Here is a 12,990-nt window from a genome sequence, read left to right as displayed (position 1 = left end):
GGCCCGGGGCGGCCCTGCCCGCGCGGCAGCGGTGACAGGCAGCGCGCGGGGCTGGCACGGCCGGGCCCGGGGACGGGCAGGGCAGGGACAGGCAGGGACGGGCAGGGCAGTGCCGGGCAGGGCAGGGCAGGGGCGGCCGCTCGGGCCCCCGGGCGCGAGGGAGCGGAGCGCGATCCGCCTTCAGCACCCTGGGCTCCGGGGGCAGCGCTGTCCGTGCCCGCCGGCCCGGGGGGGTGGTCCGAGGGCGCTCCCCGGCCCCGCCTCGGCCGGGCTGCCGCTCCGCAGGGCAGCGCTGTCCCTGCCCGGCGCTGGCTGTCCCTGCCCGGCGCTGCCTGTGCGTGCCCGGCGCTGTCTGTCCGTGCCCGGCGCTGCCTGTCCGTGCCCGGCGCTGTCTGTCCGTGCCCGGCGAGGTCTGTCCGTGCCCGGCGCTGTCCCTGCCCGGCGCTGTCCGTGCCCGGCGCTGTCCGTGCCCGGCTGCCCCGCGGGTGCCAGGCCCGGGGGCACAGCACCGCGAGCCCAGCGCTGCCCGCGGTCCCCGTCCCGGCTGCGCCTGGCCGCGGGCGCGGGGGCTGGGGCTGCCGGGGGGCTTGGAGCAGAAACTTCCCGTGCCCAGGGAGCGGCAGGAGTGTGTTGGCCTCGTGCTGAGCAGCGAGATGCTGCCCCCGGAGAGCCCTCGCCGGCCGGGCAGGCAGGACCCGCTGGGGCTTCACCTCCCGCATGGTTCCCTCCTGGGGAAGCCTCCAGTCAGGGACTTTCCATTTCCCCCCGAGGAAGCCTCTCCTGGCAGCTTCCTCATCCTTCCCAAGATGTCTCTCCACAGCTCTGCTTGGCCTGGAGTTCGCAGCAGAATGGGGACAGCAGCATCCTGTCTCCATCATCCACTCTGACCCTGTCCCAGCTCTGCCTGCGTCCTGCTGGGTACCCTGCCCGTGCCAGAGCACCAGGGGCAGCTCCCCAGCCTTTTGGCACTGCCAGTGTCTGCACCATTGGTTAGTTATGCACGAGAAGTGGAGCAGGTCCGTGGGTGATGGAGCAGGTCAGTGGGTGATGGAGCAGGTCAGTGGGTGGTGGAGCAGGTCCATGGGTGGTGGAGCAGGTCAGTGGGTGGTGGAGCAGGTCAGTGGGTGGTGGAGCAGGTCAGTGGGTGATGGAGCAGGTCAATGGGTGGTGGAGCAGGTCAGTGGGTGATGGAGCAGGTCAGTGCTCTCACAGTGCATCCATCACTATGGGACCAGGACAGGAGTCTCAGCAAAAGAATTTGTGGTCAGGACCCATGGGTGACCTCCCCATGGGTGACCTCCACGGGGTGACCTCCCCATGGGTGACCTCCCCATGGGTGACCTCCACGGGTGACCTCCCTGGCTGCTCAGACCCCATCAAGGTGCCAGCTGTGCCTTGAAGCCCACTCCCAGGCTGTGCCCAGCCCGCAGAGCCTGGCAGCTCCCCAGGAGGGGTCTGGCACAGAGGGCAAGGCCCAGCAGGGCAGAAGGTGCCTGGGATGCTGCTGTCCCCTCAGCCGGGGAGGAGCAGGCAGGGCTGCTGCTGGCTGGGGAGCAGCTGGGGGAGTCCCAGGCTTTGCTCCTTGCCTCTGCCCCAGGTGCTGCCAGCTCGACTCTGCTCACCCCACGCTGGCTCCCGTGTCCACAGGGAGGGTTTTACCTGGAGCTGGGGTGGGACACTGAACAGGCTGCCACAGACTGCTCAAGGGGTGCCTGGAGCTGAGCTGGAGGCATCACAAGCAAAGGCACTGCCAGCCCCAGCCTTCCCGTGCCACATCCTGGCTCTGCTGGCAGGCAGGACCTGCTGACCCCTGCTGCTGCCTCCCGCAGGGGCTTCCACCAAGCAGCAGCAGCACGGGGAGGCTGCTGCCCGGCTGCAGTGTGCCTGCTCAGAGATGAGGGACAGCACGGGAAACACAATGGGCTGCTGCTGCTCCCTGGCCCCGGGGCAGCTCCTCTGGGATCCCTGGGGCAGCTCCTCTGGGATCCGCGGGGCAGCTCCTCTGGGATCCCTGGGGCAGCTCCTCTGGGATCCGCGGGGCAGCTCCTCTGGGATCCGCGGGGCAGCTCCTCTGGGATCCCCGGGGCAGCTCCCCTGGGATCCCCGGGGCAGCTCCTCTGGGATCCCCGGGGCAGCTCCTCTGGGATCCCTGGGGCAGCTCCTCTGGGATCCCCGGGGCAGGTCCTCTGGGATCCCTGGGGCAGCTCCTCTGGGATCCCCGGGGCAGCTCCTCTGGGATCCCCGGGGCAGCTCCTCTGGGATCCCCGGGGCAGCTCCTCTGGGATCCCTGGGGCTGTGCCCGTGGCCAGGCAGTGCAGTTTGACTCTCACTAAGTGCTTCAGGGGGAAAAATTCCAGGTGTGGAATTTCCTGTGGAGAAAGGGAAGGTGTGTTAAGGGGAGAAGAAATGTTCAGGAGGAGGGATGAGCTGGACACCCTGAGCCTGGCTCTTGGAGGTCTTTTGCAGCCCAGAGGATTCTGTGGTTTGGTGGTCTGGGGAAGGGAGCAGTGAGGAGCAGTGAGCAGCGGTGCTCAGCCCTGCCCCAGAGTGCCCAGCACGCAAGAGCAGGCAGCCCGGCTGTCCATGGGGTCTGCCTCTGCATCCTCCTTCATGAGCTGTCCTCCAGCTGCCCAGCAGGGCAGAGATGGAGGTCTGTGGTCACCTGTCTGATGGCAGCCCTGCCGTGTCCGGCCCGGCCCGGCCCGGCCCTGCCCTCCCCTGCCCTGCCCTGCCCTGCCCGGCCCGGCCCGGCCCGGCCCTCCCCTGCCCTCCGGTGGGTGCCGTTCGGGGCGGGGGGAGGCTCCGGCGCTGCCCATCGCTGCCTTCCGCTGGGCTCTGTGCCTGGCCCGGGGGTGCAGCTGCGGCAGGGCTGGGCAGAGCCCGGGCTGGCTGGAGCTGTGCGCTGCGTGGGGTTCCCTTGGCTCTCACCCCCGGGAGGTGAGATGCTGTCGCTTCAGCTGCCGGCTCGCTGCCCTGCCCGGAGTCTGCTGCTCTCTCTGAGCAGCTTGAGCGAGGATGGCTCCGAGGAGCAGCACGGGCAGGAGGGGACTGCCGCGTTTGGCCCCGGAGGTTTGGGGACAGCAGCAGTGCCCACCTGAGGCAGAGCAGGGCAGCGGTTCGGGAGGGGGCTGCAGGACCCCCCCGTGTGCCTGCTCTGGAGCTGTCCCCAGGGCTCCCACCGAAGGAGCCCAGATTAGCCGGACGCAGGATCCCTGTGCCGGGCACCGAGTGCCTGAGTGCCTGTCGCCAAGGCTGGAGCTTCCCTCTTGAGCCGATTAACCTTCCTGTGCTGCCAGCAGCCACGGCTGTGGCCCAGGCAGGCTGCGAGCTCTGGCCGCGGCTCCTCGGAGCGCCGGGGCCCGGCCCACGGGAAGGTCCCCGGGGGCACCTTGGACAGGGCCCCGCAGCCCGGTGTGCCCCGGGCTGGCGGCACACGGGAGCTGCTGCCCCGAGCTGTGCTGCCCTGAGCCGTGCTGCCTTGAGCTGTGCTGCCCCGAGCCGTGCTGCCCCGAGCTGTGCTGCCCCGAGCCGTGCTGCCCCGAGCTGTGCTGCCCCGAGCCGTGCTGCCCCGAGCTGTGCTGCCCCGAGCCGTGCTGCCCCGAGCCGTGCTGCCCTGAGCCGTGCTGCCCTGAGCCGTGCTGCCCCGAGCCGTGCTGCCTTGAGCTGTGCTGCCTTGAGCTCTGCTGCCCCGAGCCGTGCTGCCTTGAGCCGTGCTGCCCCGAGCCGTGCTGCCCCGAGCCGTGCTGCCCCGAGCCGTGCTGCCCTGAGCCGTGCTGCCCCGAGCCGTGCTGCCCTGAGCTGTGCTGCCTTGAGCCGTGCTGCCCCGAGCCGTGCTGCCCCGAGCCGTGCTGCCCCGAGCTGTGCTGCCTTGAGCTGTGCTGCCTTGAGCTGTGCTGCCCCGAGCCGTGCTGCCCCGAGCTGTGCTGCCCCGAGCTGTGCTGCCCTGAGCTGTGCTGCCTTGAGCTGTGCTGCCCCGAGCTGTGCTGCCCCGAGCTGTGCTGCCCTGAGCTGTGCTGCCTTGAGCCGTGCTGCCCCGAGCCGTGCTGCCCCGAGCCGTGCTGCCCCGAGCCGTGCTGCCCTGAGCTGTGCTGCCCTGAGCTGTGCTGCCTTGAGCTGTGCTGCCTTGAGCTGTGCTGCCCTGAGCTGTGCTGCCCCGAGCCGTGCTGCCCCGAGCCGTGCTGCCCTGAGCTGTGCTGCCCCGAGCCGTGCTGCCCCGAGCCGTGCTGCCCCGAGCCGTGCTGCCCTGAGCTGTGCTGCCCTGAGCTGTGCTGCCCCGAGCCGTGCTGCCCTGAGCTGTGCTGCCCCGAGCCGTGCTGCCCTGAGCTGTGCTGCCCCGAGCCGTGCTGCCCTGAGCTGTGCTGCCCCGAGCCGTGCTGCCCCGAGCCGTGCTGCCCTGAGCCGTGCTGCCCCGAGCCGTGCTGCCCTGAGCTGTGCTGCCCCGAGCCGTGCTGCCCCGAGCTGTGCTGCCCCGAGCCGTGCTGCCCCTCTGGGCAGGCAGGGCGAGGCTGGTGCTGAGGGCAGCGGCTCCGCGTCAATTCAGCCATGCCAGGCACGCTCCCGTGGGAGGGCTGGGGGCTGGCAAGTCGGATCTGTGTTAGAAAAGCTGTGTGTGGGGGAGAGAAGTGTTGAGCAAAGGTGAGGCAGGCATCAGCTGCCACTTCCCGGCGCTGCAGCAGGCTGCCCAGGGAGCTGGTGGAGTCCCCACCCCTGCTGCTGCTCTGTGCCCGTGGTGCTGGGGGGGTGCCCGCGGTGCTGGGGGGGTGCCCGCGGTGCTGGGGGGGTGCCCGTGGTGGGGCTGGACTGCTGCCTGGGCTGGGGGAGCCCAGGGGGCTTGGCCAACCCAAACAGCTCTGTGACTCCCCCAGTCACACTGCCAGGGCCTGGCTGAGCATCATGTCCTGGCCAAGGTCTCCAGGCCATGGGGGGCCAGGGAATCACCTCCCCAGGGCCTGCTGCTCTCCCTGGGAGGGTCTGTAGGACTCCCTGGGAAAGCACAGGAGCTGCTGGTGCAGCCCCTGCCCCAGATGGGACAGGAGGAGTGGGAATGGATTGAAGCTTGAGGAAGGCAGATTTGACAGGCTGCCCTGACAGGCTGTGGAGTCTCCTGCCCTGGGGACATCCAGAACCTGCCTGGATGTGCTCCTGTGTGACCTGCTCTGGGTGGTCCTGCTCGAGCAGCAGCTTGGACTGGATGAGCTTTCGAGGTCCCCTCCCACCCCTAACATTCTGTGGCTGAGACTGGAGATCAGGAAGAAACTCTTTGAAGTGAGGGTGGGGAGAGCCTGACACAGGTTGCCTGGGGAGGCTGTGGCTGCTTCCTCCCTGTGGGTGCTCAGGGCCAGGCTGGATGAGGCCCTGAGCAGCCTGTGCTGGTGGGAGGGGTCCCTGCCCATGGCAGGGGGTTGGAGCTGGATGGTCTCTAAGGTCCCTTCCAGCCCAAACCTATTCTGTGTCCTCTTTGTAGCTGCCTAACTTCTCTCCCTCCCTTTGCTTTCAGCAGCACTGCCCACTGCTCTGGGCAGGGAATGTTAACATCTGCCCTGCTTCTTTCAGAGATGGATTCCTCCTCCTATCCCTGTAAAGGTGGAAGGAAAACTGGAGGCTCTGCCAAACCCACTGTCAGCAAAGAAAGGACAGAGACCAGGATAAATCCTCCTGCAGAGCTGCCCAAGCTTGGTAAGGACCTGGGCTCTCGTGCCAGGGGAGGGGATGGGCTGGCTGGGGCAAGCTCAGGGGGTTGTGGAATCATGGAGTCATCTTGGCTGGAAGAGACCTTAAAGTCCAGCCCTTCCCCCAGCACTGCCAGGGCACCACTACACCATGGCCCTCAGCACCACAGCTCCACAGCTCTGAGACCCTCCAGGGATGAGGACTCCTTGACAGTAGTTTTAGGGAAGAAATTGTTCCTCCTGTCCAACCCAAGCCTTCCCTGGGGCAACTTGAGGCTGTTTCCTCTTGTTCTTGGGAGAAGAGACTGACCCCCACCTAGCTCCAGCCTCCTCTCAGGGAGCTGCAGAGAGCCAGAAGGTCTCCCCTCAGCCTCCTCTCCAGGCTGAACACCCCCAGCTCCCTCAGGGGCTCCTCACCAGACCTGTGCTCTTATGAGGGGTTGGGAAGTGGCTGCCAGGACAAGGGGGTGTGAGTGCATCAGGTCTCAGAGTGCCTTGGCTCCTTGCTTCACCTTCAAGGAGGCCAAAGCAGCCCCAGCCCCTCCAGAGCTGCAGAGAGCCTGGGAAAGGGAATGCTGGAGGTGTCCTTTCCCTCCTGGGAGGGGGGGTCTCACTGCTGGGCTCTGTTGGTGGCTGAAGTGTTCCATCAGAGGGGGGAAAGGCTTCAGTGGGTGCAGCCCATCTGCTGCCACCCATGTCCCAGCCCCTGGGACAGAGCTTGGTGAGCAGATGAGTCCCAGGGGAGGCTCTGGCCAAGGGCTGACCTCTGATGGATAGCTCATGGCTCTGTCCAGGACCCTCCAGGCCCAAGGGCCTTGGGTTGTTCTCCTGGCCTCTCACACTGGGCAGCTCCCATCTGGGAGTGTGGTGAAGCTCTCACTGCCTTTCCCTTGCTGACAGCAGCTCAGGACACTGAGGGGAGTCTGTGCTGCAGGTGAGGGTCAGAGCTGTACCTCAGCCCAGGCCCCTGCAGGAGAGGCTTGGTGAGGACACAGTGTCCTGAGTGCTTCAGGTGCCACACTGCCCCTCAGGCATCTGCAGCATGATGGCCAGCAGGGGAGTGCAAGTGCTGCTGAGGGCAGTGAACTGCTGCCTGCAGGGAGTGTTCAGCCCTGCAGCACCTTCCCAGGTGGAAACCCCTTTTTCATAGGCCCTGCTTCTGGGTTAGGAGCACTGAGAGTGCTGAGGTGCAGTGAAGGATACTCTGTGCTGAAGGTCTTTGGTTGTCCCCCCCAGGCAGGTGCTGCACAGAGGCAGAGCTGCTGTGCAGCTGGGGTGGCTGTGGTGCTGAGTGCTCTGCTGAGATGCCCTGTGTCTGTTTGTAGGCAATGCAACCAGCGACAGAAGTGAAGGCAAGAAGAAAGGACGACCCAAGGCTGAGAACCAGGCCCTGAAGGAGATCCCAGTAAGGCCCCAGGCGCCGGCTCCCCGCTGCCCTCCCTGCCATGCTCCCTCTGCCCTGCCCTGCACATCCTGCTGCACCACCCTGGGGTTCAGCATGCCTCCCCTGGCCTTTAACCTTCACAGCTGCCTTGTCTTGGGCTCAGCAGGGTCCTGGGCCCTCGATCCCCTCCGTGCAGGCACCCAGCCTTCTCCAAAGCCCTGCTTAGGGAGCAGACCCACCCAGACCTCCCCTGCCCAGGCCCAGGCCCAGGCCCAGGCCCAGGCGAGCTGGATTTTTTCACAGCCACCCCAGGGCTGGTTAATGATCCAGCAGCTCCAGCAAGGGGGTGATTTATTCCCCACAGAGCTGTGCAGTTCAATTCCCACATGGCAGCAGGGACACCACAGAGCAGTTTGTCATGGGAGCACGAGCAGGGGCTGATTTAGTGACTGGATGAAATGTGGGGTGCTTAAATCACCCAGGCAACTTCTGGCCTGATTTATTCCCCAGCCTGGCTGGGAGCATTGTGTCTGTGCTCTGGGAGATGCAGCAAGGTAAATGCCCAGGAGGAATCATTAAACCTGGGGAGCCCTGTGGCATCTGTCCCAGCACATCTTGCTGGAGGGAGCATCTCTGCCCTGCAGCACAGCCCCAGGGGCCCCTTTGTGCTTGCTGGGAGGGGTGGGCAGGAGTGATCAGGGGTCCCATGTGCCCTCTCAGCCCTGCTTGGGATGCACTGGCACACACCCAGGCATGGCATGCTTTCCACTCACTGTGTCTCTCGTCTCTCCTGTGCCCAGCTTCCCCTGATGAACCAGTGGAAGGACGAGTTCAAAGCCCACTCCAGGGTGAAGTGCCCCAATGCAGGCTGCTGGCTGGAGTTCCCCAGCATCTATGGCTTGAAGTACCACTACCAGCGCTGCCAGGGGGTGAGGAGAGCAGGGGACTGCCTGGCCCTCCTGCTGGCCAGCTCTTCTGTCACCATCTCCAGGGGAAGGCCCCTCTCAGGTCTAGCCCCAGGCAGTTCAGTTGAGAAGGGCAGAGGCAGAATCATGGAACTGTTAGGGCTGGGAAAGCCTCTAAGTCCACCCAGTCCAGCCCTCAGTCTGAGACCACCCTGGCCACTAGACCACGGCCCAGAGTGCCATGGCCACAGGTTGACCCCCTCCAGGGCTGGGGACTCCACCACCTCCCTGGGCAGCCTGTGCCAGTGCCTGACCACTCCTGCAGCAGAGATTGTGATCTCCAGCCTAACCCTGCCCTGGCAGTTTGAGACTTTCTCCTCTTCCTCTGTCACCTGCCACGAGGGAGAAGTGACCAACCCCCACCTCATGCAGCCTCCTCTCAGGGAGCTGCAGAGAGCAGTGAGGTCTCCCTCAGCCTCTTCCTCTCCAGACTGAGCATCCCCAGCTCCCTCAGCTGCTCCTCCCCAGCGCTGCTCTCTGCAGGCCAGGGGCTGCTGGTGAGGTGTGGACACGGAGCTGGGCTCCCTCCAGCTGGGTCCCGGTGGGTTCTTGGGCCACTGGGAGCTGTTTGGAGGGGCAGAAGGGCGCTCCACAGGGTTGTGTCCTTGGCTGCAGCGGGCAGAGCCTGTCCCCTCGGGCTGCTGTCCGTGCTCAGCCTTCTCCCCCGCTGCACGCAGGGAGCCATCTCCGAGCGGCTGACCTACTCCTGCTCCTACTGCGAGGCTGCCTTCACCTCCAAAACCCAGCTGGAGAAGCACCGGCTCTGGAATCACTTGGACAGGCCAGTGCCGGCCTGCAGAGCAGACAGCAAAGTGCCCAAGGCCGTGGGGAAGGGCAGCGGCAAGAAAAGGTAGCGGGCGGCAGCCGGGCTGCGCCGCGCCGCGGGTCCGCCCCGGCCCCCCGAGGGCAGGGGAGGACTCTGTCTGACCGCCCCCCCTGACCCGAGCCCTCTGTGCTTTGCCCTAGAGCTGCCGAGAGCTCAGCCTGCCCCACCATCCATCCCAAACAGGCCCGGACGGAGCGGGCGGCGGGCCAGGAGCACGCCGAGAATGGCGAGTGCCCGGCCGAGAGCCGCGACGGCAAGGAGTTCCAGATCGCCGCCGCCGAGGCCACGGCCGCAGCCACCCCCGGCGCCAGGTCCCCCAGCGGCAGGGAGGCCGTGCAGCAGCGGGGCAGCCAGGCATCGCTGCAGGGCAGCCAGGCCTCGCTGCAGGGCAGCCAGGCATCGCTGCAGGGCAGCCAGGCATCGCTGCAGGAGGAGGACCCCGAGAGGATGAAGCACAGTAAGATTAGAGCCCGGGGCAGTCACAGAGGGGCTGTGGCTGGAAAGGCCTTGGGGAACCTGGAGCCCAGCCCCGACCCCAGCACTGCCAGGGCCCCACCACCCCATGGCCCTCAGCACCACTCCTCCAGGGCTCTGAAAGCCCCCTGGGGATGGGGACTCCACCACTGCCCTGGGCAGCCTGGGCCAGGCCTGGGCAACCCTTCTGGCGCTGGACAGAGCCACTGCTTCCACCCCTGGATTCCCCCTGGATTGCTCCTGGCTTCCTGGGATGGGAGGCAGCATCCAGGCGCTGTCTGGTGGGTGGGTGCCCTGCAGAGACCTCCTGACATGCAGTGTGTGCCCACCCTGTGCCCCAGGGCTGCTGAGGCCCCCTGGCAGAGCAGTTATTTGACCAAATCTCTCTCTGTTTCTCTCTTTTGAGTCAGGAAGGAAACAGAAAACTCCTAAGAAGTTCACGGGGGAGCAGCCTTCCATCTCGGGGACATTTGGGCTGAAAGGTAATCCAGGGACAGCTCTGGGCAGCTGCAGGGTTGGAGCTTCTCCCTGGGGCATCCCAGGGAAGGCCATCCCCAGAGACTTCCCTGTGCTGGCAACACATGAGAGCCACCCAGACCCTGGGCACGGAGTGCTGGGGATCTGTTGAGGCAGCAGCAGGGCTGGCACTGGTCACAGTCAGCTCCCTGTCACTGGGGAAGGGAGGGAAGGGTCTGGATGTGTCCAGCTGTAACACAAGAGGAATGAGCTGCTGACACAAGGAAGCCATGAGACACATCATCCTCCTCCCACCATTCTGGGGTGTCCTGGGGCTGCCAGGAGCATTGGGAATGATTTCTGCTGTGTGGAAAGGTTGGGAGATGCAGCCAGCCCTCAGATCTTGTCTCCAGTGCTGGTCACCCACAGTCAAGGAATGAATTTGAGGAGGAAGAGGCACATTACTGGGATGTTCCCTGAGAGGAGCCTCAGGAGGTGGCTGCTTCAGCCTGGCAAAGCAGGGGGACTGTGGCTGTGCTTCATAAATGCAGCCAGCTGGGCTGGAAGGGAGGAAGGAGGCCTGGAGCTGACCTGCAGCCTCCTGGATTCAGGCTGGCTGTGAAACAAGTTCAATCAGGGAAATAGGAAGTGGATTTCCAGGCACTGTGGGCAGCACCTTCCAGTAGGAGAGGCACTCAGGGGAGAGGCACTAATGGCTTGCTGAGAATGAAGCACCAAAGAGCAGGCTGGATGTGGTCTCTGATTTGCTTTGCCCTGGCTCCTGGGGTGTCTGGGATTGTTCTCCTCCACAGAGGCACTGCTGGAGGCTGAAACATCTGCTGTGGCTTCCCCAGGAGCAGGCTGGTGGCCTACTGCCTCAGCTGGAGAGTGGAGATAGGGCAGGAGGTTGGATGCCCTGGGTTCAGCATGGCAGCTGGCTCCCCAGGGGCCTCCATTCCCAGCCTGGCTTCACAGCTGCAGGGAGATGTGGACCTCCTGGGGCAGGCCTGGAGCTGACCCTGGCTCTTCCCATGTTGCCTTCAGTGTCTCCTATGGAAGCACAGGATGGGCTGGGGGGGCTGAGCCCCCTTCTCTCTCCACCAACCCTTCCACAGCATCATTTGCAGGCCAGAGTTTCCTTTTCTTACCTCAGCCCAGATGTTCCTTGGTGGGAGCACTCAGGCAGCCTCTCCAGTGCAGCAGCAGCAGCAGCAGGAGCATCTCTCACATCCTGAACTTCCTGTTCCAGTTCCCCTTTTGCTTGCAGAATGCCCTTTTCTTTCCTCCCCAGCCTGCCTCCTCCATGCTCTGCCTTGCCAGCAGCATCCTACCCCACTTAGCTCCTGAGCTGCTGCTCTGGGGAGGAATGATCCTGTCTCTAAACCACCACAGGCTGTCACAAGCAGGGTCCTGACCCTACCCAGAGAGCCTTGGCAGACACACAGCCAGTTCAGTGGCCCTGGGCCAAAGGCAGAGACTTTTTTCCTGCTAAATGTGAGCTGGTTTGAGGGCATCAAAGCAAGCAGTGGATAAAAGCTCTCTCTCCCCCAGGGCTTGTCAAAGCAGAGGACAAGGCAAAAGCTCACCGAGCCAAGAAGCTGGAGGGCAGCACCAGCACAGAGGAGCTGAAAAAGAAGTCTCCAGGAGGCAGTGTGAAGAAGGAGACAGCTGTGCACCTGCCAGCAGGTGAGGCTGGGGCAGGCACAGCACAGGGAGCAGCTCTGGGGGGAGCTTAGCTGCTTAGCTGCCAGGGCACCACCAAGCCATGGCCCTCAGCACCACAGCTCCGGGGCTTGGAAACCCCCCCAGGGATGGGGACTGCACCTCTGCCCTGGGCAGCCTGGGCCAGGCCTGGGCAGCCCTCAAGGGGCAGAAATTCTTCCTCCTGACCAACCTAAACCTCCCCTGGGGCAGCTTGAGTCTTCAGCCCCTCAGTGTCCTTCTTGGAGTGAGTGACCCAAAACTCAAGGCAGGGTTTGTGGTGTGGCCCCACCAGTGCCCAGTGCAGGGGCACAGTCCCTGCCCTGCTGATCCAGGCCAAGGTGCTGGTGGCTTGCTTGGCTGCCTGGGCACACCCTGGCTCATCTTCAGCTGGCTGCTGACCAGCACCCCCAGGGCCTTTTCCAGGGGACACTTTCCAGGCTCCCTGCCCCAAGTCAGGAGCATGCATGGGCTTGAGGTGACCCAAATACAGGACCCAGCTCTTGGCCTTGTTGAGCCTCATCCCCCTGGCCTCAGCCTGGCTAGATGCCTCTGTAGAACCTCCCTGTCCTCCAGCAGATCAGCACCCACAGAGCTTGATGTTCTCTGCAACATTCCTGAGGGTGCCCCTGATCCTTCCTCAGGCCATTGGTAAAGATGCTAAGGAGAGCAGATGTTGGGGCTCTCCTAGCACCATCTCCATGAGTGTTACCAGTGCTGAGCTGGGCATGATTCTGCCCCCCCAGGTCTCTGAGGTGCAGCCCACAGCCTGGTGCAGGTTGCTGACTTTCCTGAGGAGCTCTGACAGCAGGGGGAAGGCAGGAAGTGTGAGACAAACACAGCTGCAACGCTTTGCACTGCTTTCAGATTCAAATGAAGGACTCTCAGATCTCACAGCCATGCAAAGCCATCCAAACAGACCTGGGGGCTTCTAGTCAGGCTGAGCTTCCCTTGCTGGCAGCCCAGTGCTGCTCTGCTGAGAACACAGCAGGACTCCAGGCCTGGGAGCAGCTTTTGGTCCCACACAGCTCCTCTTGTGGGTGGGTTTCCAAGCTGGTCACAGCCCTTCAAACAAAGAGATGCCTGGAAGGCAGCTCCCCCCTGGCTGCCTCTGTGGCTGCCTGGAAGAGGATTGCCAGGGGAGCTTCCCAGGGGTGCACCTGGATGGAGCCCAGATGCTCACCTTTGTTTCACTCCCACTGAGTGTTCCCTTTGCCCAGGGGGGAGTTGTTCCACCCAGGGCAGGATGAGGTGGCCAAGGGCATCCTCATCATGCTGTAACCCCCTGGGTGTGAGGGACACCAGCAGGCTTGGCAAGCTGAGGCAGTTTCAAGGCCTGGCTTGAGAGGGTGCTCTGGGCCATCTCTGCTCCTGCCCTGCAAGGTTGGACTGGATGATCCTTGCAGTCCCTTCCAGCCTGGTGTCCTAGGAGTCTGTGGAAGCCTGCATGGCTTTGATCCATGGCATGCCTGCAGGTCAGGTAACTCCACATGAAGGGGCCCAGTGAGCCAGTTT

At 64.5% G+C, this 12,990-nt stretch overlaps 1 protein-coding gene across 1 annotated transcript in view; it reads left to right on the top strand.

Moving 5' to 3' along the window:
* Nucleotides 1-974: 974 nt before the first annotated feature.
* Nucleotides 975-12,990, top strand: part of ZNF512B (zinc finger protein 512B) — a 34,646-nt gene continuing 22,630 nt past the window's right edge. Inside the window, 8 exon segments of the mRNA XM_068150317.1 lie at nt 975-1,036; nt 5,554-5,676; nt 6,995-7,074; nt 7,854-7,982; nt 8,696-8,868; nt 8,985-9,301; nt 9,729-9,800; nt 11,326-11,460. Coding sequence (XP_068006418.1) covers nt 997-1,036; nt 5,554-5,676; nt 6,995-7,074; nt 7,854-7,982; nt 8,696-8,868; nt 8,985-9,301; nt 9,729-9,800; nt 11,326-11,460 — 1,069 coding nt within the window. The 5' untranslated portion in view covers nt 975-996.

This window comes from Melanerpes formicivorus, unplaced genomic scaffold, assembly GCF_026170545.1.
Source record: "Melanerpes formicivorus ecotype bairdi unplaced genomic scaffold, bMelFor1.0.p_v2 SCAF_19, whole genome shotgun sequence".
In the NCBI taxonomy this organism is placed as follows: Eukaryota; Metazoa; Chordata; class Aves; order Piciformes; family Picidae; genus Melanerpes; species Melanerpes formicivorus.
This window is presented reverse-complemented; position numbering and strand designations above follow the sequence as displayed.